At 42.9% G+C, this 22,472-nt stretch overlaps 2 protein-coding genes across 7 annotated transcripts in view; both read right to left on the bottom strand.

Annotated features, from left to right (window-relative positions):
- Positions 1–11,034, bottom strand: part of kiaa1958 (KIAA1958 ortholog) — a 117,401-nt gene extending 106,367 nt beyond the window's left edge. For 4 of the 6 annotated variants that reach the window (XM_078571125.1, XM_078571118.1, XM_078571110.1 and 1 more), the window contains exon 1: positions 10,799–11,034. The gene's annotated coding sequence lies outside the window, so the exon portion shown is untranslated. The remainder of the gene's footprint in view (positions 1–10,798) is intronic. The other 2 variants (XM_078571135.1, XM_078571098.1) reach the window with 2 other exon arrangements.
- Positions 11,035–18,525: 7,491 nt separating this feature from the next.
- hsdl2 (hydroxysteroid dehydrogenase like 2) overlaps positions 18,526–22,472 on the bottom strand; it is a 110,603-nt gene continuing 106,656 nt past the window's right edge. The window contains exons 10-11 of the mRNA XM_078571148.1: positions 21,083–21,211; positions 18,526–18,875 (exon numbers count right to left, since the gene is read on the bottom strand). Of these exons, the coding sequence (XP_078427274.1) occupies positions 18,763–18,875; positions 21,083–21,211 (242 nt within the window). The 3' untranslated portion in view covers positions 18,526–18,762. The remainder of the gene's footprint in view (positions 18,876–21,082; positions 21,212–22,472) is intronic.

The raw sequence follows: 22,472 nt of genomic DNA on the forward strand, positions 1-22,472 counted from the left end.
TTAGTTAGCTATCATTAGGGCAACTTGTAAGGTATTATAACATTTGCCTGACTGTCACCAAGCTAGGAGTAGTAATGGGAACCTCAACCTACCCCAGTTCTGTAACTTCCTCCAGTCTTGCAACCCTGCAAATCTCGGTGCTTCTCCAATTCTGGCCTCTTGGTTTTTGCAAATTCTCAGTGCTTCTCCATTAGTGGCTCTGCCTTTAGCCATCAAGGCCCTAAGCTCTTGAATTCCCTCCCTAAACCTCTCTCTCCTCAAACCTATCTCTTTGACTAGTTTTTGTTGCCTGTCCTAATATTTCCTTATAAAGATCATTGTCAAATTATATTTGATAAGGCTTGAATGATGCACCTTGGAATATTTTACAACATAAAAGGCACTACAATATTAGAAGCTTTGGCAAACAATAAAGATTCAATCTTAAAATAACTGTCTAAGCACTTGTGTAACAAATACCACATCCCTTGATTTTAGAAAACCAGAGCTCCATACATTAAACAAACTTAAGCACAGCTCTGCTTTCTAGACTTCCAGCTGTTGCTGATGTTTTGGAAGTTAGGAAAAATCTCCTATCCTATCAGCTTGTTTCCATCAATACAACCTGAAAGGTAAACTAGCACAGACATGGTCACGATGATCTGAATGGTCTCCATATTGTAAATTTTCAATGATTTCTATGGTCTGCGGGACCACTTTTAAATTTTCAAAACTTTACTTCTGCACTGACTGCAACCAGTGCACTAGAAATAACACTGAATATATATACAAGCATGGATGATGTCGCACCGTACATCAGCATAGGACAGCATTAGTAAAGTGAGAGAACACAAATTGTTGAGTGATCAAATGAGCAGACTTGTCTTAATTAATGAGTATCAAAATTGTGCATTTTAAAAATAGCTTTTCAATTGCAAATTGCAAAAAGCAATGCTCTCTTAAGGAGAGAGCCTTGTGAAATAAGCATGGTTCCCCAAGATATAGTTAGTTATCGACTAACATGGTCCAAGTGCTCCATACAAATTATGCTATAACCATCCAAGGTATCAATTGCAAAGGACACAGTGCATCAGATACAGGCTCACATCCTGCACAGGTCAATGGTCATTAAACAGGCTGCACTGATGCACTGTTTTACTTCCCCAACAGCAATTCAGCTAGAATTGAAGATGCATTAAAAATATAGGTACTTCGTCCATGTGTAAGCTGCAGGCAGCTGTTACCACGTAATGATCACAATGTAGGGAGGTTACCGGGTGATATTAATGGCAGTCAAAATAAAGTGATTACTAACTTGTCGCTTGAATTCTCCAATGAGAATACCACCTTGTACTCAATATGTGCCCCAGCCCACAAACACAGAAGCAGATACCAATGTGAAAATTGACAGCTAGGACACAGTTGTCTTCTAGATAATCAAGTTTATCAACAACAATTTGCATTTATATAGCACCTTTAATACAATAAAATTTCCCAAGGCGCTTCACAGCAATGTTATCAAACAAGACAAGATCCAACACTTGAGTTGCATATGGAGATATTAGGACAGGTAACCAAAGGCTTGGTCAGAGAAGTAACTTTTACGGGGCATCCTACAGAAAGAGAGAGAGAGGAGTGGAGGCGTTGCGGGAGGGAACTCCCAGAGTTTAGGGCCAAGGCAGCTGAAGACATGGTCGTCAATGGTGGAGCGATTAAAATCGGGAAATGCGCAAGCAGTCTGAATAGGAACAGCACAGAGAACACGGAGGGTTGTCACGCTGCTGCAGAAGGCTAGAGATCGGGGGAGGGGCGAGGCCATGAAGGGATTTGAAAACAAGGATAAAAATTCTAAAATTGCGACCTTGCCAGAGTGAGAGCCAATGTAGGTCAGTAAGCACAGGCGTGATGGGTGAATAGGGCTTGGTGCGAGTTAGCATATGAGCAGCAGAGTTTTAGATGACCTTAAGTTTAAGGGGGGGTGGAAGATAGACCCAGCCAGGAGTGCAATGGAACAATCAATTTATCAAATGACTAGTTCTGTTACTGATCTGAAGTCTCAGGTTCGATCCATGTCTGCACTATTAGCTTATCTCACTTAGGGACTGCAGTGGGGTTGCAAATGGCTTGAAAACCACAGATGCAGAGAGGGAGATGCCAGATTTACTCCCATGGTTACTTTCCAGAAGACAGTGGCAATACAGAAAAAAAACACGATTGGGCTAGCTGTGGCACCTTTCTTCTACCACATTCAAATAACTCACTGACACGCAATACGACCACCATGTGAACAAGGTGACACTTCTACATGGAACTACTATCCCAGCAAGAGATCAACTACTTTAAAAAAGGGAGTGGAGGAAAGGCTGGTTGGGAAATGGCTTCAAATTCCCACTTGTAAGCAAGAATCAAAACTAGAAGCCATGAATACAAGATAGTCACCAATAATTAAATGGAAAGCTCAGGGGAAAAAAAATCTATGTACACAGAGACATTGTGGAACTCGCTACCAGGTCGAGCAGTTGAGGCAAATAGAATACCTGCATTTAAGGAGAACCGAGACAAACGTGAGGAAGAAAGGAATAGAAGGATTTGCTGATGGAGTTAAATGAAGTCAGATGGGAAGCAGCTCATGTGGAGAAACCGGTGGTCTGAATGGCCTATTTCTGTGCTGTGCATTCTATGTAATTCTATGCAAATCACTGCAGTGTTATCATGACAAACTGACTGGGTAGTAATCTGCAGCTGATTGTAAGAAAATGCATTAAAATCAATATGCTGAAAACAGCATGGGCTGTGTGTTTTTGAGATTGTATAAACACAGAGCACATGCACTATTCAGCATACCAGTTCCCATTTGCAACAATACTCAAATTCCAGATTAATATTTGCCCACACTGCACACTGGGCAACACATCCTTAGCTGCAGTGACAACAAAAATTAAGCACCATTTGTTAAACACACAGGCATCTGATAAATTCGGCCAGGTTATGCTACATATTATCATTGGCAGTAGCAAACCGAAGGATTGGTTGGAAGGTGCTGTCACATTCAAACGCGGGTTTGTTGGACTGTGGAGTATTTTTTAAAAAACTTCTCTTTGTCCAAACACCTGATTAAAACTTAATAATAAGGATTTTCAAAGTATGAAACTCCCACCGCTGAACTGCACCACCCCCCACTGACCCCCACCAACACACATCCGTAAGAACTGTTTATTGCTCCGGTTTTTAAATTTGCTTCTTTGCGAAAGTCCCAGGTTACTTCTGTAAGCTCCCGTTCTTGAACTATCCAAAAGTCAGGTCTAACTTTCCAACAACTCTCACAATTATCAGTATAATATCTGCAGCATAATGGACAAGACATTGGCACTCATCGTCAAAATGTAGATGGGCAGTGATGCCATGTTGAGGTGAGTAAATAACATTTTAACAGTCCACTGAAATCATAACGGCATACATATCAACAGAGTTTCTATCTATCACCAGACTAGGCTGCAAAAATAGAAGCTGAGGTAATATTACTGAACAATGGCATTAATTATTAATCCATGGTTTCAGGAGGGATGCACGACAGTCCTCGATGGATTTATAGTTTGCGTCCTACCATATACCCAAATGCCTACTTTCGTGTAGCTTGTACACTCTGTGTAATCATTGTTAAATTTTTGAAAAATGTAGTTGAATCTCGGCACAGGACTGAGCACACTTGCAGAAAAGCCAATACTATTCGCAATACTGTTTGGCAATCAACCAGCATGTGTCAATATAAAATTCAAGATTATGTTGTTTGCCTGTTCTACTGAGCATTCTGGTGCTGCAAAGAGCTTGTACTGAAATGCAGTAGACATCAAACAACATTTCTGTGGTTGCTGGAAATCAAGAGGTAAAACTTAACCAGTTTTGCAGATAATACTAGGAGAGGATAGGAAAGCAAGCATGTTAAAAGTTTCTGATATTGCAACACAGAAAATGGTGAGGATTTAGCTTATGAAAAAATATAATTACAGGTGAAGTCAAGTCAATTTCTCAAGTTCAGCACACAATTAAAGGAACAAATTCACCGCTGACTTAATGTGATTAGAATTCTCCCTTGCTCACTCATTTTTCACAGATTGCAAACATTTTACCCTCGCTGGTCAAATTAAACAATTTTCTAAAGAGTAATGCTATGTATTTCTACTCTCCAACACCAATTTCATGCTGAACAAAGGTTTCCAAGTAGTGATGAACAGCCCGTGGTTTCTACAGTGTTCAGTTATTTAGTCAAATATTGCCAGCCACAGTTCATTGAGATATAAGTAGCCATTTCCCACATCATAAACTATGTTTACAGAGGAAAGAGAAAACTGCTTCTGTAGATTGTCGCTTTGTTAATTTAAAATGAATATTCAAACTTCAGCCAGATCAGGAAAATACAGCAAAAAAAAAATTAATGTCTACTGAGACATTTTGTCATGTTGCATGCACGTGTTAACTGGGATCTGGATTTGCTCAGCATGTGTACATATTCACCAGGGGCGGAATCTTCCGGTCAATGTGCGGGGACAGGCCCAACACGCCGATGTGTAAAGTAATGCGTAATAACGTCAGGCGTGCATCCCGACGTCATTGCGATATTTCATTCAGCGAGCGCGCAGGCGATTATTAAGGCCATTAAGAGATTAATTAAAGTATTTAAGAACGCTGCATGTCCAACCTTAAGGTTGGTGGGCGGCGAAAAACCCAAGCGGCCATTGCATTTTTCAGGAAACCTCATCCATGGGCGGGAGCTTTTATTAAATAAATAAATTTTCCAACCTTTACAAACATGTCCCAACTCATGTGACTCTGTCACATGGGGGGAACATGTTTAAATAAATTATTACATAAGTTATGAAACTGTTTTATTATCTATTCAATCTCCCCCAGGCAGCTCCGTGCCTCAGGGAGATTGCTGCGCTCTTTTGCGCACATGCGTGAAAGAGCGCAGGCCCGGACTCTCCCTCCTCCCCCAGTCTGCACAGGTGCTACAGGCTGCATGTTATGCTGGGCGGGCCTTAATTGGCCCATCCATGTAAAATGGCGGAGCGCAGCCCGCAATCGGCTCCATGCCCGCCCCCACCCGCCCACCATAGGAAAAATCCAAGCCAGGTGTGTGTGCGTATGCACAGAGTGGCCATGTGCATAACCAGTGTGTACATGCATGTGTACATAAACACACACTCACACAATCCATTCCAGGCCTCTCTCAATATTCCAGTCTCTGACTGTCTGTGCGTACAGACTGTGTGCACATCTGTGTATATATCTAATCAGTGTATTGTGATCAGTTTTGTTGTCTGTGTAGACAACAGTGTGCAGTTTTTACCATTTATGCACCCCCGATATGTGTGCATTTATATATAACGTCTTCCTCTCCATTCTTCCTATTGTGTGGGTGTATACAAGAGTCTATGTGGATCATAAACAGTATATGTACATATATGTATATTTTATATATATAATATATACCTATATTTGTCTGTCTCTTTGTTCTTCTTATTGAGTATATATATTTTTATATATGGAAACTGTGCGCATATCTATGACAAATGTGTATATTATCTATATTAGTCTCTCTGCTCTCCCTATTGTGTGGGTAAATACAGAGTGTATGTAAATTTATACATAAACAGTATATATATTACATGTGAAAATATTGTCAATCAGTCTCTCTCCGTTCCTCTTGCTGTGTGGGTATATTCAGTGTGTGTAGATTATATATGAACATTATGCAAATTAAATCCCACTATTTAAAGAAAGGAGGGAGAGGGGAAATGGGAAACAACAGACCTGTTAGTCCAACATCAGTGATAGAGAAAGTGCTACAATCTACTATAATAGATGTGATAATCAACACTTAGAAAATAATGGTAGGATTGGGTTGAGTCAACATGGATTTATGAAACGGAAATCATGTTTGACAATGTGTTGGAACTTTTTGAGGGTGTGACTAGTGGAATAGATAAGGGGGAACCAGTAGATGTCGTGTATTTGGATTTTCAGAAGACTTTCTATAAGGTCCCACACAAGAGGTTAGTAAACAAAATCAGAGCACATGAGATAGGGGATAATAGACTGGCATGAATTGAGAATTGGTTAACCGACAGAAAACAGAGAATGGGGATAAACAGGTCATTTTCAAGTTGGCAGGCTGTGACTAGTAGGGTACTGCAAGGATCAGTGCTCGGGCCCCAGCTGTTCACAATCTATATCAATGATTTGGATGTGGGGGCCAAATGTAATATTTCCAAGTTTGCTGATGTCACAAAGTTAGGTGGGAATGTGAGTTATGATGAGGATGCAAAGAAGCTTCAAGAGGATTTAAAAAAGCTAAGTAAGTGGGCAAGAACATGGCAGAAAGAATATATGAAAATATGTGAAGCAATCCACTTTGGTAGGAAAAGAAGAAATGCAGAGTATTTCTTAAATGGTGAGAATGGAATTGTTGATGTTCGAAGGGACTTGGGTGTCATAAGAACATACAAAATAGGTGAAGTAGGTCATTTGGCCCCTAGAGCCTACTCCGCCATTCAATAAGATCATGGCTGATCTATTAGTGCTTCAGGTTCTACATTCCCATGTACCCCCGATAATCTTTGATTCCCTTTCCTAACAAGAATCTATCAACCTCCACCTTAAAAATATTCAGTGACCCCGCTTCCATTGTCTTCTGAGGCAGAGAGTTCCAAAGTCGCATAACCCTCAGAAAAATATTCTCCCCATCCCTGCCCTATAACGGTGACCCCTAATTTTAAAATAGTGCCCCCTAGTTCTGGACTGACCCACAAGAGGAAACATCCTTTCCACATCCACCTTGTCAAGACCATTCAGGGTCTTACATATTTCAATCAAGTCACCCACTCTTCTAAGCTCCAGTGGAAACAAGCCCAGCCTGTCCAATCCATCCTCATAAGACAACCTGCTCATTCCAGGTATCAATCAAGGTAAACCTCCTCTGAACCGCCTCCAACACATTTACATCCTTCCTTATATAAAGAGGCCAAAACTGCACACAGTATTCAAGATGCGGTCTCACTAATGCCCTGTATAAATGAAGCATAAATCTTTACTTTTCTGTTCAATTCCTCTTGAAATAAAGGCTAGCATTCCATTAGTCTTCTTGATTACTTGCTGTACCTGCATACTAACTTTTTGTGACTCGTGCACCAGAACACCCAGGTCCCTCTGCACCTCGGAATTCTGCAGTCATTCTCCAGTAAAGTAATGCTCTGCTTTTTATTCTTCCTGCCAAAGTGAACAACTTCACATTTTCCCACATTATACTCCATCTGCCATATTTCTGCCCACTCATTCAACTTATCTTTATCTGTCTGCAAACTCCTTATTTCTCCTTCACAACAGACTTTCCTACCTATCTTTGAGTCATCTGCAAATTTAGCTACCATGTCTTTGCTCCCCTCACCTTAATTAATGATGTAAATTATAAAAAGTTGAGGCCCAGCAAAGATCCCTGCGGGACCCCAATAGTCACATCCTGCCAATCAGACAAAGACCCATTTATTCATACTCTGCTTTCTGCCAGCCAGTCAATCCTCTATCCAGGCTAATATGTTATCCCCTACACCATGAGCTTTTATTTTCTCCAAGGCTGAATGGCATTTATTTTAATGCAAGGTGTCTTGCGAGTAAGGCAGATGAGTTGAGGGTGTTGATTAACACATGGGGATATGATATCATTGCGTGATATCATTGCTATCACTGAGACATGGTTGAGGAAGGGGAACTGGCAGCTCAATATTCCGGGGTATAGAATCTTCAAATGAGACCAGGCCGCTTGGGGGGGGGTGGGGGGGTGGGGGGGGGGGGTGGGGGGGGGGGGGGGGGGGTGCGTGTGTGTGTAGAGGTGGTGGTGTCGCAATATTAATCAAGGAGTCAATTACTGCAATAAGAAGGGATGATATCTTAGAAGGTTCCTCAAATGAGGCCATATGAGTAGAACTCAAAAGCTAAAAGGGGACAATCACATTGCTGGGAGTGTACTATAGACCCCCAAACAGTCAGGGAGAGATAGAAGGGCAGATATGTAAGGCAGCTCTCAGAGAAGTGTAAAAACAATAGGTTAATAATAGTAGCGGATTTCAACTACCCCAATATTAACTGGGATAGACAAAGTGAGAAAGGCTTAGAGGGGCAGAATTCTTAAAATGTATGCAGGAGAGCTTTTTACGCTAGCACACAGAAAGTCCAGCAAGAGAGGGGCGGTGCTGGACCTAGTTTTAGGAACAAACCGGGCACGTGGTAAAAGTCTCAGTGGGGGAGCATTTCAGTGATAGTGACCATAACTCTAAGATTTAAGGTAGTTACGGAAAAGGACAAATATAGACCAGAAATAAAGGTTCTGAGTTTGGGGAAGGCCGATTTTAATATGATAAGACAGGATCTGGCCAAAGTGGACTGGGAGCAGCTACTTGTAGGAAAAGCTACATCAGAGCAGTGGGAGTCATTCAAACAGGAAATAGTGAGTGTGCAGGGCCAATATATTCTCGTAAAGGTGAAGGGTGAGACCAACAAGTCCAGAGAACCCTGGATGTCAAGGAATGTACAGAATTGGATAAGGAAAAAAAGAGAAGCTTATGGTAGATAGCAAGGGCTCAAAACAATGGAAGCCCTAGAGGAATACAGAAAGTGCAAGGGGTTACTTAAAAAGGAAATTAGGAGAGCAAAGAGGGGCAATGAAAAAAACACAGGTGGGTAAAATAAAGGAAAATCCAAAGGGGTTTTTAAAGTGTATTATGGGCAAGAGGATAGCCAGGGGAAGAGTAGGGCCAATCACGGACCAAAGTGGCAATCTGTGTGAGGAGCCAGAAGATGTAGGTGAGGTTTTAAATGAGTACTTTGCATCTGTATTTACTAGAGAAGGACGATGTAGGCATAGAAATCAGGGAGGGGGACCCTGATATAGCTGAACAAATTAGCATCAAGAGGGAGGTGGTATTGGCGATTTTAGCAGGCTTAAAAATGGATAAATCCCCAGGTTCAGAAGAGATGTATCTCAGGCTGCTGTGGGAGGCAAGGGAGGAAATTTCAGGGGCCCTGACATTAATTTTCAAATCCTCTCTGGCCACAAAAGAGGTACCAGAAGGCTGGAGGGCAGCTAATGTGGTACCATTATTCAAGAAGGATGGTAGGGATAAGCCAGGGAACTATAGGCCAGTGAGCTTGACATTGGTGGTAGGGAAACTTTTGGAAAAAAACTGAGGGACAGAATTAATCTCCACTAGGAGAGGCAGGGGTTAATCAAGGATAGTCAGCATGGCTTTGTCAGGGGGAGACCATGTCTAACAAATTTGATTGAATTTTTCGAGGAGGTGACTAAGTGTGTAGGTGAGTATCCTGCTACAAGCACCTTAATAATGAATTCTAGCAATTTGCCTATTAAAGACGTTAGTCCAAGTGGCCTATAGTTTCCCACTTTCTGTCTCCCTCCTTTCTTGAATAAAGATGTTACATTATCTACTTTACAATCCACTGGGACCCTTCCAGAACCTAAGGAATTTTGGAAGATTATAACCAATGCCTCTATTATCCACGCAGCCACTTCTTTTAAGATCCTAGGATGCAGACCGTCAGGTCCTGGGGATTTGTCAGCCTTTAGTTCCAATTACCTTCCCAGCACCTTTTTCCTCATTATGGTGACAGTTTTAAGTTCCTCCCCCCACCATTCATCTTTTGATTTTCAAATAGCTTTGCAAACTTTTCTAAGTCTTCCACAGTGAAGACAGGCACAAAATACCAGTTCAATACCTCCAACATTTCCTTGTTTTCTATATCCACAGGAGTTTAGAAGAATGGGAGGTGATCTTATTGAAACATATAAGTTCCTGAGAGGACTACATAAGGTAGATACCAGGAAGATCCTTCCACTTGTGGGGAGAGCAGAACTATAGGACACAGTTTAAGAATAAGAGGTTCCCCTTTTAAGCCTGAGATGAAGAGATTTTTTTCTCTCTCAGAGGGTCATAGCGGTGTGGAATTCTCCTCCCCAGAAAACAGTGGAGGCAGGTTCATTGACTTCACACATGGCAGAGTTAAACAGGGTTATGAGGGGCAGACAGGAAAGTAGAGTTGAGACCACAACCAGATCAGCCATAATCTTATTGAATAATAGAGCAGGCTCAAAAGGCCAAATCGCCTACTCCTGCTCCTAAATCCTATTGTCTATCAGTCTCTCTTTGCTCATGCTATTGTGAGTATATACAGTGTGCATAGATTATATATAAACAGTATAGAGTATGATATTGTCCATCAGCCTCTCTATGCTCCCCCAGTGTTCATAGATTATATATAGACAGTATATGATATTGTCTATTAGTCTCTCCCTGCTCCCCTATCAGAGTGTATAGAAATTATACGTAAACAGACAATATCATATATAATCTATACTGTTTACATATAATCTATATACACTGATAGGGGAGCAGAGAGAGACCGATGGTGTAGATTAGATATGATGCTGTCTATCAGTCTCTCTCTACTTCCCCCTATCAGAATGCATATAGATTATCTATAAACTATATAAATTATAAACGATATTGTCTATTGTGTGGCCGCTTGGACAGGACTGCGCAGACTCGGAGTCAATCGGGGCAGCGAGTGAAAACAAAACGAGACACACAAAGACAACACAATAATAATGCAGAATGAACCATGATGACCCTGGAGCCGGAGCGAGGGGCCTGTCACCCCGATGGGGATGAGGGGATGGTGGGGGAAGAAGCGGCCCCCAGCCTCAGGCGGTCCCGCTCCCCGAGTCCCAGCCAGCGGTTCCCGTACCCACCTGCACCTCGGCCTCCATAGGAACAGCACGGCGGCCCCGGCTCCACTCTCACTCTCTGCCCGGTGCGTGAGAGCGAGGGAGCCGCCAGCGCGTGGGCTTCCCCCGATGTTAATCCCGAGCCCGAGCGCGGCCTCTCAGGGGACCCGATCACCCACCGTCGCCGTCACCCGCCGCCGCTGCGTTTTGTTTTCCCCGAGGGGCGGAACGGAAGACGGGGGCTCGGTGGTTCACACGGAGCCTTCGCACCGACACCGGAAATAAACACTAGCTCGGACCGGAAGTGCAGCAACAAATGGCTTCCTCGCCCCCCCTTCACCCTAACGCCACCGCGCTCTCCGTCTTGCTTGTCCTGCGCCTGCGCGCACTCATTTTCCACGTAGCTCGTTCTGCGCCTGCGCACGTTCCCCGCCCTGGAGCTGGTACTGCGGCTGCGCGCCCTCACCGACACTGCGCCTGCGTACATTCACGTCCCTGGTGCTCGCGCTGGCCCCGCCCCTCTCAATGTAACAAGAAGTTGGCAGTGGGATTGTATTGAAAATTTTACCTTTTATAATTCACCACCGGTTTGTCTCGACTTGCAAATGCAACAATTAAAAAGGGGACCTTGCAATAATTCAATTCATTTTAAAGAAAAAAATAAATTTATCATTGGGAAAGCTCGCCCTCTTCCGGGAAGATGAGTGAATTGCCCTTACCCCAAATCCTATATGTTAAAATAGGGCGAGATAAAGTTTGTCTTTTCTTATAGCACCTATAAGAGGAAAGTATCAAACAAAAACTATGAAGTGTTCTTCTTTTGAATAGTACATTCTATCCGATGATTCCAGGTTAATTTTGGTATGAATCATGCAACCTTCATGTCTCTAAGTTTTCCCTCTCCACTGTTCCATGAAGGGTTTGTCTTGATGGTTGAAGACTTTGAAGGCAATTAAATGACTTCAACAACAAAAACAAAACATTAAGCTTCTGCACTTCCATATTCTTCCCAATATCCAGTACCATGTGCTGCACTGGCACCACTCACGAAAGGCAGTATACCTTTATATACCTATAAGAACTAGGAACAGGAGTAGGCAATTCAGCCCCTCGAGCCTGCCCCGTCATTCATTACAATCATGGCTGATCTCACTTTGGCCTCAACTCCAATTTCTCACCCTCCCCCCATAGCCTTTCAACCCACTACTAATTAAAAATCTGTCTATCTCCTCCTTAAATTTATTCAGCATCCCGGCATCCACTGCACTCTGAGGTAGTGAATTCCACAGATTCACGACCCTTTGAAAAAAGTAATTCCTCTTCATCTCTGATTTAAATCTACCACCCCTTAGCCTAAAACTATGGCCTCTCGTTCTAGAATGCCCCCAAAGGGGAAACATCCGATCCATGTCTACTTTGTCTATCCCCTTTAGCATCTTATATACCTCAATTAGATCTCCTCTCATCCTTATAAACTCTAGCGAGTATAGGCCTAAACTGCTCAATCTCTCCTCATAAGACAAGCCCCGTATCTCTGGAATCAATCTAATGAATCTCCTCTGAACCACCTCCAATGCAACTACATCCTTCCTCAAGTAAGGGGACCAAAACTGTGCATAGTACTCCAGGTGCAGTCTCACCAATGCCTTGTACAGTTGCAACAACACTTCCCTATTTTTATACTCTATTCTTTTAGCAATAAATGCCAAAATTCTATTTGCCTTCCTTATTACCTGCTGCACCTGCATACTAGCTTTCAGCGATTCATGCACGAGGACACCCAGATCTCTCTGCACTGATGCATTCTGAAGTTTCTCTCCATTTAAATAATGTCGCCTTTTTATTCTTCCGACCAAAATGGATAACCTCACACTTATCCACGTTAAACTCTTATCTGCCAAATTTTGGCCTATTCACCTAACCTGTCCATATCCATTTGTAAATTTCTTATTTCTTCATTACAACTTACTTTCCCACCTATTTTGGTGTCATCTGCAAATTTAGCTAAAGTACCTTCTATCCCTGAATCCAAGTCATTAATATAGATTGTAAATAGTTGGGGCCCAAGGACCAAACCCTTTGGCACTCCACTAGTTACAGCTTGCCATCCAGAAGAAGACCCATTAATCCCGACTCTCTGCTTTGTTAGTCAGCCAATCCTCTATCCAAGCCAATATATTACACCTTACTTCGTGTGATCTTATCTTGTGTATTAATCTTTTGTGCGGTACCTTATCAAAGGCCAGGTTACTGAAGAATTTCCAATTCCAGAAGTTGCTACATTGGAAGGATCTTTTTCACTGTTTGAGATTTAAAAAATAAGGGGCAAGGAAAGTAAGTCCTTTGAATCTGCTTTCACCATCATTCCAGATACTATTGTAATTTTCAAAAAGGGAATTTGATAAATACTTGAAGGAGGAAACATTTGCAAGTTAATGGAGAAAGAGCATGGCACTGGAATTAACTGGATAGCTCTTTGACAGAGGTGGCACAGGCATGATAAGCTGAATGGCCTCCTGTGTTATATCATTCTATGATTCTAGGCTCATTTTGGTATTTATCGTGCAATCTTTTCCTTGTCACGTCACGTTTCCTCACCACTGTTCCATGAAGGCATTGGCTTGATGGTTAAAGACCTTGAGGGCTGCAAAGCTCTGGGAGTAAAGGGCATTCTGGAAGATGTTGCATCATCTGGGATGTCTCTCCGGACTCAGTCGGCAGAACTCATTTGGCTGGATCCCCACTTCTGCATAAGGGCAGTACAACGGCTAACACCAGTCCTGAGGTGTTTGAGACACAGCCTCATAAGGCCATGTTTCACTGGCTCCGAGTGGGAAGGATTCTTGGGTCATTAGACAACTCATGTGCCTTCATTTGTAGATGTGTTCATCAATAAGCAAGGTGGCAGCTATGGGGTTACAGTCTAGGGGCTGGGCAGTATGTAAGAAGCTATCTATCTCGGTCTTAAATACACTCAATGACCTGGCCTCCACAGCCTTCTGTGGCAATGAATTCCATAAATTCACCACTCTCTGGCTAAAGAAGTTTCTCCTCATCTCTGTTCTAAAAGGTCTTCCCTTTACTCTGAGGCTGTGCCCTCAGGTCCTAGTCTCTCCTACTAATGGAAACATCTTCCCCATGTCCACTCTATCCAGGCCTTTCAGTATTCTGTAAGTTTCAATCAGATCCCCCCTCATCCTTCTAAACTCCATCGAGTATAGACCCAGAGACCTCAAACGTTCCTCATATGTTAATTCCTGGGATCGTTCTCGTGAATCTCCTCTGGACCCTCTCCAGGGCCAGTACATCCTTCCTGAGATACGGGGCACAAAATTGCTCACAATATTCTAAATGTGGTCAGACCAGAGCCTTATAAAGTCTCAGCAGCATATCCCTGCTTTTATATTCTAGTCCTCTCGAAATAAATGCCAACATTACATTTGCCTTCCTAACTACTGACTCAACCTGCAAGTTAACCTTAAGAGAATCCTGGACTAGGACTCCCAAGTCCCTTTGCACTCCAGATTTCTGAATTCTCTCCCCATTTAGAAAATAGTCTATGCCTCTATTCTTCCTACCAAAGTGCATGACCTCACACTTCCCCACGTTGTATTCCATCTGCCACTTCTTTGCCCATTCTCCTAACTTGTCTAAATCCTTCTGCAGCCTCCCCGCCTCCTCAATACTACCTGTCCCTCCACCTATCTTTGTATCATCTGCAAACTTAGCCAGAATGCCCTCAGTTCCTTCATCTAGATCATTAATGTATAAAGTGAAAAGTTGTGGTCCCAACACTGACCCCTGCGGAACTCCACTAGTCACCGGTCGCCATCCTGAGAAGGACCCCCTTATCCCCACTCTCTGCCTCCTGCCAATCTTCTATCCATGCTAGTACCTTGCCTCTAACACCATGGGTTCTTATCTTACTGAGCAGCCTCCTGTGCAGCACCTTGTCAAATGCCTTTTGGAAGTCCAAGTGGATAACATCCATTGGCTCTCTTTTGTCTAACCTGCTCATTACCTCCTCAAAGAATTCTAACAGATTTGTCAGGCATGACCTCCCCTTGATGAAACCATGCTGACTTTGCCCTATTTTATCATGCACTTCCAAGTATTCTGAAATCTCATCCTTAATAATGGACTCTAAATTCTTACCGAGGTCAGCCTAACCGGCCTGTAATTTCTCATCTTGTGCCTCATTCCCTTCTTAAACAGGGGGGGTTACATTAGCGATTTTCCAATCCTCTGGGACCCTCCCTGATTCCAGTGATTCCTGAAAGATCTCCACTATCTCTTCAGCTATCTCCTTCAGAACTCTGGGGTGTAATCCATCTGGTCCAGGTGATTTATCCACCTTCAGACTTTTCAGTTTTCCTAGCACCTTCTCCTTGGTAATGGCCACCATACTCACCTCTGGCCCCCGACTCTCTTGAACTTTGGGGATGTTACTCGTGTCTTCCACCGTGAAGACTGACGCAAAGTACCTATTCAGTTCCTCCGCCATTTCTTTGTTCCCCACTACAACTTCTCCAGCGTCATTTTCCAGTGGCTCAATGTCCACTTTTGCCTCTCTCTTACCCTTTATATATCTAAAAATACTCTTGCAATCTTCTTTAATATTATTGCCTAGTTTACCCTCATATTTAATCTTCTCCCTCCTTATTTCTTTTTTAGTTGTCCTCTGTTGGTCTTTGTAGGCTTCCCAATCCCCTGGTTTCCCACTGCTCTTCGCCATGACCAATGGTGGAACCAGTGGCTTTTCGGTGATGACGGAACTTCAAGGGAGAACGGTTGTTTACAGACAGAGGATCCTTCAGGAAGAGGACTTGCGTTTCCTTTAATCACACGTGAGGAAGGCAACAGGAAACCACCTCATGTATTCTTTTCCATGGTCATATTGCTCATTGAAATGGAAAATGGGAGGCTCTTCGGAACCACTGAAGAGGAAAGCGCAAGAATGCAATGAGCAGAGGACCTGCCTTTAGGCTGACCATCTCCGTTTCATCTGTTCTGATGATGCAACCTTCCACAACAGCTCTTCTGACATCTTCCTTTTTCCTCAACCGAGCATTCCCCTCCACTGTGATAGGACCCTCAGCCGTATCAAACCCATTTCTTGCACTTCTGCTCTCACCCCTTCCCCTCCCTCCCAGGACCACGATAGGGTTCCCCTTGTCCTCACTTTCCATTCCAACAGCCTCCACATTCAAAGGATCACTTTCCGCCATTTTCACCACCTCCAGCATGATGTCATCGCCAAACACATCTTTCCCTGCCCTCCCCAGTTGGCATTCCAAAAGGTACCAATATCTCCACGACACCCTGGTTCACACCTCAGTCACCCTCAACACCATGTCCCCTTCTCACAGCACCTTCCAATGCAATCACAGGAGCCCTGCCCTTTTACCTCCTTTGTCCTCACCATCCAAGGCACCCGACACTCCTTCCAGGTGAAGCAGCGATTTACTTGGACTCCTTTCCAATTTCATATACTTGGGATGGGTTCTACCTGTCCAGTTGTATAATGAAGGGGAATTCCTCAAACCACTTGCACTTGTAAATTGGTACAATAATGCCATGATGGGGCTGATGCAACTCATCAATATAAGAGTACAAGCTATGAGGAAATGCTCATCAATTAACAGGATTGCTACCGTATAGAAATATAACAATGTACTTCACCGGCAAAAAACAGATACAAGAGCCAGATACTAATTTTAACATAAGATTAGTCAAACTGCAGGTAGAACTTCATCTCTGGTGTAGCACAAAGCGGCTGGTAACGAATCCGCTACCCAGGACACCTCCCACCCAATAATCACTTTCATTGACCTGAAGAAAATCAACAGTGGATTTCAAAAAAGGGGCTGGGGGATGGGGTTGGGGGTGTGGGGAAGAGCTCTGGAGCGGAACTCATTAGTAACTCTTTTCAGAGGGCTTTCATGGGCACGATGGGCCAATGACCACCTCTTGCACTGTACGATTACAGAAATATAGCTAATTGTCAAACAGGGCATCTAACAGGCAAAGTGATAACACTGGTTACATGCCAGCCAGTGCCCAAGATGTATCTCAAGCCCAAAGTGTGCACAGTGGTAGGTTTCACAAAGTCAGCCCTCAAGCTTTTTAAAAGAAATGCAGTCGCTCAATAAAAGGAGAAATTAAACTCCCAGAAGGTCCAACAGGTTTTTCTGCTAAGCAGCTGATCGGTGGACTGGGAAAATCCCACACTCTATCCCTGGTCACCTTGAATTTAGTTGATACAAGATGGACTGATGGTAGCAGCAGTGTGACTGCCGGCAATAACCCTAGGATCTTGATCAGGGTCCAGTGATCCCTGTTGGAAGTTTCTATATGGGAGCAGAGGTGTGAATCTTTGGCGAGATATGGATCACGTTTCTCATCCCTCAATCACCTGCCTGCCCAACACCCATTGTTTAAGCCAAGATTTGAAGCAAAGCCGTTCTGGACAATTCACGTCAAAGCCCTCAAGAGTTTTACTAGAATGGTACCGGGGATGAGGGGCTTCACTTATGTGGAGAGACTGGAGAAGCTGGGATTGTTCTCTAACTAAGGACTAAGGGGAGATTTAACATAAGTGTTCAAAATTATGAAATGTTTCAAGAAGAATAAATAAGCACCAACAGTAACCAGAGGACACAGATTTATGATAATTGGAAAAAGAATGGGAGACAACACAAGGAAAAATGTATTTATTTATTGATGTCCTGAAACGCACAGCCTGAAGGGCTGTTGAAAACAAGATTCAGTCGTAACTTTCAAAAGGGAAGTAGATGAATATTTGGTAAGGAAAAATTTGCAGGGCTACGGGAAAGGTGCAGGCCAGTGGGACTAATTGGATAGCTCTTCCAAAGAGCTGGCACTGACGCGATGGGCCAAATGGCCTCCTTCTGCACTGTATACATCTATGATTCTAGTCACTTGGGCAATGACAACAGGCCCATGGAATTGTGTTGTAGCAAGCACTTTAATGGTTTCAGATGAAAAGTGGAAGAGAAGCCGCAGGAAATACTTGGTGCATTCTTCTACCAACTCGTCACTTACACTGCTCGCATTGATAATGTCCTTCAGGGAAAGAGCGGAGACTTAGAGAACAGTGGTAACAGTATCAGGGATTGCAAGTGATGTTAGCCACTCACTGTCAATGGGGATGAAAGTTCAGCAAGACAATATCATGCTCTTTAATAAAAAAACAAAATGGTAGACCCAAGATCCTGCATTTCATAATCATTGTTGGTGGAGCAGGCTTAGTGGGCCGCATGGCCTACTCCCGCTCCTACTTCTTATGTTCTTATTAACACAACAAAATATGATCCAGTCAGAGTGAAGAACAAGAGCTGGAACCTCGTGGAGTGACGAAGAAGGAGACAGTGCTTAAAAATGGCTCAAAGTACACCGGCAACCCAAAATAAATACCAATTATTCTTGTAAGGTTAATTAAATTTAATGTTTTATCAATGTTCATGTTGACTTCATGACTACAATGTATGACAATTCATAAAATAAAAGGGGAAATGTGTGTTTGTTAAAAAACAGTTACATTGTAAACCTCTTAAATTTGAAACAGCAATGAACTCGGACTGACTGACTTAACAAAGGCAATCTTAACAAAGATAGGCCCCCACCATAAACAACCTTAATCACTTAATCTAACCTCCAAAAAGTCCTTCACCATCCTGTGTGAGAATCAGATATGACAGTGAATGACACACAGTTAATGAGACTTCTCAATCAGGATTCTCTCTTTAATTAACAATAAAACTCATTTCGAAATTCCAACTTTACCCACCTTACTGTAAAGTTACATTCTTCAGGCGGAATTCTTAGTTTGGAAAAATAAATTAAATGGGCAGGAATCAAATGGTAAATTGTGACGTTCATGCAGGAAGATATAAAATCAATCAGTATTTGAAAGGTTATGTTCTGCATTGAAAATGCAAGAAATTGATTGCCATGTGGGTCAAAGGTTAAAGTTTGGCCTTGAGTTGGGTCATCAGCTTCTCTAGTTTGATGGCGAGTGACATGTCTCCTTTTATCTTCAGTTTGCCAGACATGAACGCCATGGTTGGTTTAATCTTACCTAGAACAGAGCGAGAGATCATACTCTTACATATGAACAAAGATTAAGTCAAATTATCCTAACACATAAACAGGTCCAACTGGCTTATACCAGTGTTTATGCAGCACGAGTGATCATTTAGCTTTCCCTTTAATGTATCAGCGCTATTTGCCTCAACTAATTGATGTGGTGGTGAGTTCTGCATTCTAACCACTTTCTGAGTGAGGAGGTTTCTCCTAAATTTCCTATTGGAATTTTATTATGGCTAACTTATACTAAAGGTCTTGAGTCTGAGTCCATCTCAAATAGAAACATCAGGCTGGATTTTACAGAGGAAGGGGGATGTAAAGCTCACCTCCCCTACGCACCACCACCACCCACCCCACCATCAGCCCCACCATTCTTTCACTTTTCCCAGACTAGAGCATGTTTCAACAACAACATTAGCTCGCAGGCTTGACAGAGCCCAGGTCACAAGAGATTGGCAAAAGCACCTTTAAGATGACTCTCCCTCAACCACAAGCACTCCACTAATTTTCCCACTTTTGGGACTATCAGTACAGGTAGACCTTCATTCACATCTACCCCAACAGAGACATGACTGAACTTCAGTGATTTACATGGACCAGAACTGGGATTGCCAACCCTCCAGGGTTGCCCTGGAGTTTCCAGGAACTAAAGATTAATCCCCAAGCAGTCCAGGGAAAGAGAGAAAAAACCCTTAGGTGCATGAAACGAGAAGTATATCTATTTTAATTGAACCTTCTCTTTGATTAGTTCTAAACACATTGGAGATAGGACACAAGACTGTTTGACAAGGTGGGGCAATTGGAACCAGCAAGTCACATGATGAAAACTCCAGAAATAAGGCTAAATAGAGCTGGCACTGAAATTGGTTGAGAGAAAGAGGATCTCGGTGTTATTAATTCAGAATTCCTGAAAGGTTCAGACCAACGGAGAAGCCAAAGCTACAAGTGAGACATTAGGCTATATTAACAGGGTCATTCAGTACAAAAGAAAACACATTTTACATAAAATATACAGTACAGAAACAGGCCATTCAGCCAAACTAGTCCACGCATGCCCTTGCACCAGCCCTTATCTAGACCATGTTTAGAATACTGTGTCCAGCTTTAGTCCCCTCATGAGCTGGGTGGTGAAAGAGGCTTTGGAAAATATTCAGAGGCGGCCCACATGAATGATTCCCATCTTAAATTATCTTAGTCTCTTTTAAAAAGCTCAGTCTATTCTCTTTAAAGACGTATGTTAAAGTCTTGTCAAATTACATTGTTAAGGTTTGTCAATTACATTGTTAAGGTTAAGAGAAACCGGTGCTGAGTATTAATTGTCTTTGAGCACATATAAATAAGGGACAGCTGGGACACTGGGTTGAGTGGGAGGAGAGCTATGAGACTAAACAAGTCGATAAACTCAACAAAGAAAAGATGTGCCTTGGCTTCAGCTTCACCAACTGGCTTGGATTCTATTAACAATGTCTCGATTGATTGGCAAGAAATCACAGGTGACATCAGGAAACTTTTTTTTAAATCCAGTGAGTTGCATTGTCTGAAAGGGTGGTGGAAGCAGATTTACTATTAATAATTCAAAAGGAATTGGATAAATACTTGAAGGGAAAACATTGACACAGCTATTGGAAACGAGCAACCAAGGGGGTTTCATTGGATAACTCCACAGAGTGCTGACACAGGTGTGGTGGATTGAATGGCCTCCTCCTGTGTTGTATCATTCTATGATTACCAATAATTGCAGAGATACAATGATAAAGGCTGACCTCATTCAATTATTCACTTACTTAATTTTTAACAAAGACGCCCATACGTGTCAGCTGTGGCTCAGTTCATAGCACCCTCACCTTTGAGTCAGAAGGTTGTGGGTTCATGTCCCACTCCCGGAAAACCAAGAACTGTGAATGTACTCGAAAGAGTTACATGCGATCTGTTGATAACTCGAAAGAGTTACACCTTGCCAAGGTGTATCAAGGCATCACTGCCCTAATATCTCCTTATGTGGTTCGGTGCCAAATTTTGTTCAGCATCATACCTGTGAAGTGCCCCAATGTAAAAAATGCCACATAAATGGAAGTTGCTGTCATCAAAGGTATCCCAGGCAATTTAAGATGGGAGTTGTAATAAAGATCGGCCATGATCTGAGTGGCAGAACAGGCTTGAGGGGCTGAATGGCCTACCCCATTTCCCGCAAAGACTCACCTGCAAACATTTTCACACAGTCCTCACTACTCATGCTCATCAGCACATCTGCCTTCCCCGGGAAACTTCCATACCCAATGCTGCCACTTTCATTCTTTAGGTCAATGTACCAGGTTCCTGGGTGATCACCTGCTTAGGCAAATCATAAAAGAAGAACTTCAAAGGGCAAGTGAGAGCATTTTGACATGAAACACACAGAGTCATGCAAGGTAAAGCAAAAGAAAAATGATTCAGTTATGCCAGGAGCGTACCAGTGGTGTCACATTATTGTGGGTCAAATAATGAGTTGTGGTTTTAAGATGAAAGCCATCTCCTGTCCATATTAGACTGCTCCTTGGATAGAACACTGGGACTCCGCTCTAACGCAGTCCATGGGGTCTGTATCTTGAGACTGTGTTATTTTATAGCTGGTGCTCAGCAGCTAGGCTTGATCCCGGCAGTGCCTGGCCCAATATGGTGTGCACATCCCGACAGCTTCCAGTCTTCGTACCCCATAAATGAATGAATAAAGCAGGTACTAAAATCAGCCAAAATAATTCAATGGCTACTTTTAATTATTCTTTTTGAAAGTGGATGGCTGTGTTCATTGTTTTTTTGGGGTGGGGGGGGGGGGCGCGGCGGCACCATGTCACAGTGGGACACCAGTGCATTAACAAAACCTCACTCACAAAAGGAACAAGAAACCTTATGGGGAGGGTTTGAAATGAAGCCACCATTTATCACCATTCTACACATTAGCATTCAATTCCACAAAACTCCCCAGATATTCCCAGGTTCAAGGTGATTGCCAAGAAAATCAAGGCAGAATTATTTTCTTAACGCAGCGAGTTATGATGGATCTGGAATGCGCTGCCTCAAAGGGTGGTGTGGAAGCAGATTCAATGATAACTTTCAAAAAAGGAATTGGATAAATAACTGATAGGGGGGAAAAAAATTGCTGGGCCTTGGGAGAAAGATGAGAGGTGATTGGGACTAACTGCAGGCTCCAACATACACAAACAGTGTGGTGGAATACTCTCCATGTGCCTGGATGAATGCAGCTCCTACAACACTCAAGAAGCTCGACACCATCCAGGACAAAGCAGCCCGTTTGATTGGCACCCCATCCACCACCTTCAACATTCACTCACTCGACCACCAATGTACACCGGCAGTAGTGTGTACTATATAGAAGAGGCACATCAATCATAAAATCACAGAATTGTTACAGCACAGGAGGTGGTCATTCGGCCCATCGTGTCTGCACCAGCTCTCTGGATGAGAAGTTCACCTCGTAACATTCCCCCGCTTTCTCCCCGTAACTCTGCACATTCTTCCTTTTTAGATAGCAATCCAACTCCCTTTTGAATTCCTCGACTGAACCAGTCTCCACCACACTCTCAGGCAGTAC

Source organism: Cetorhinus maximus, chromosome 2, assembly GCF_964194155.1.
Source record: "Cetorhinus maximus chromosome 2, sCetMax3.hap1.1, whole genome shotgun sequence".
Taxonomy (NCBI): domain Eukaryota; kingdom Metazoa; phylum Chordata; class Chondrichthyes; order Lamniformes; family Cetorhinidae; genus Cetorhinus; species Cetorhinus maximus.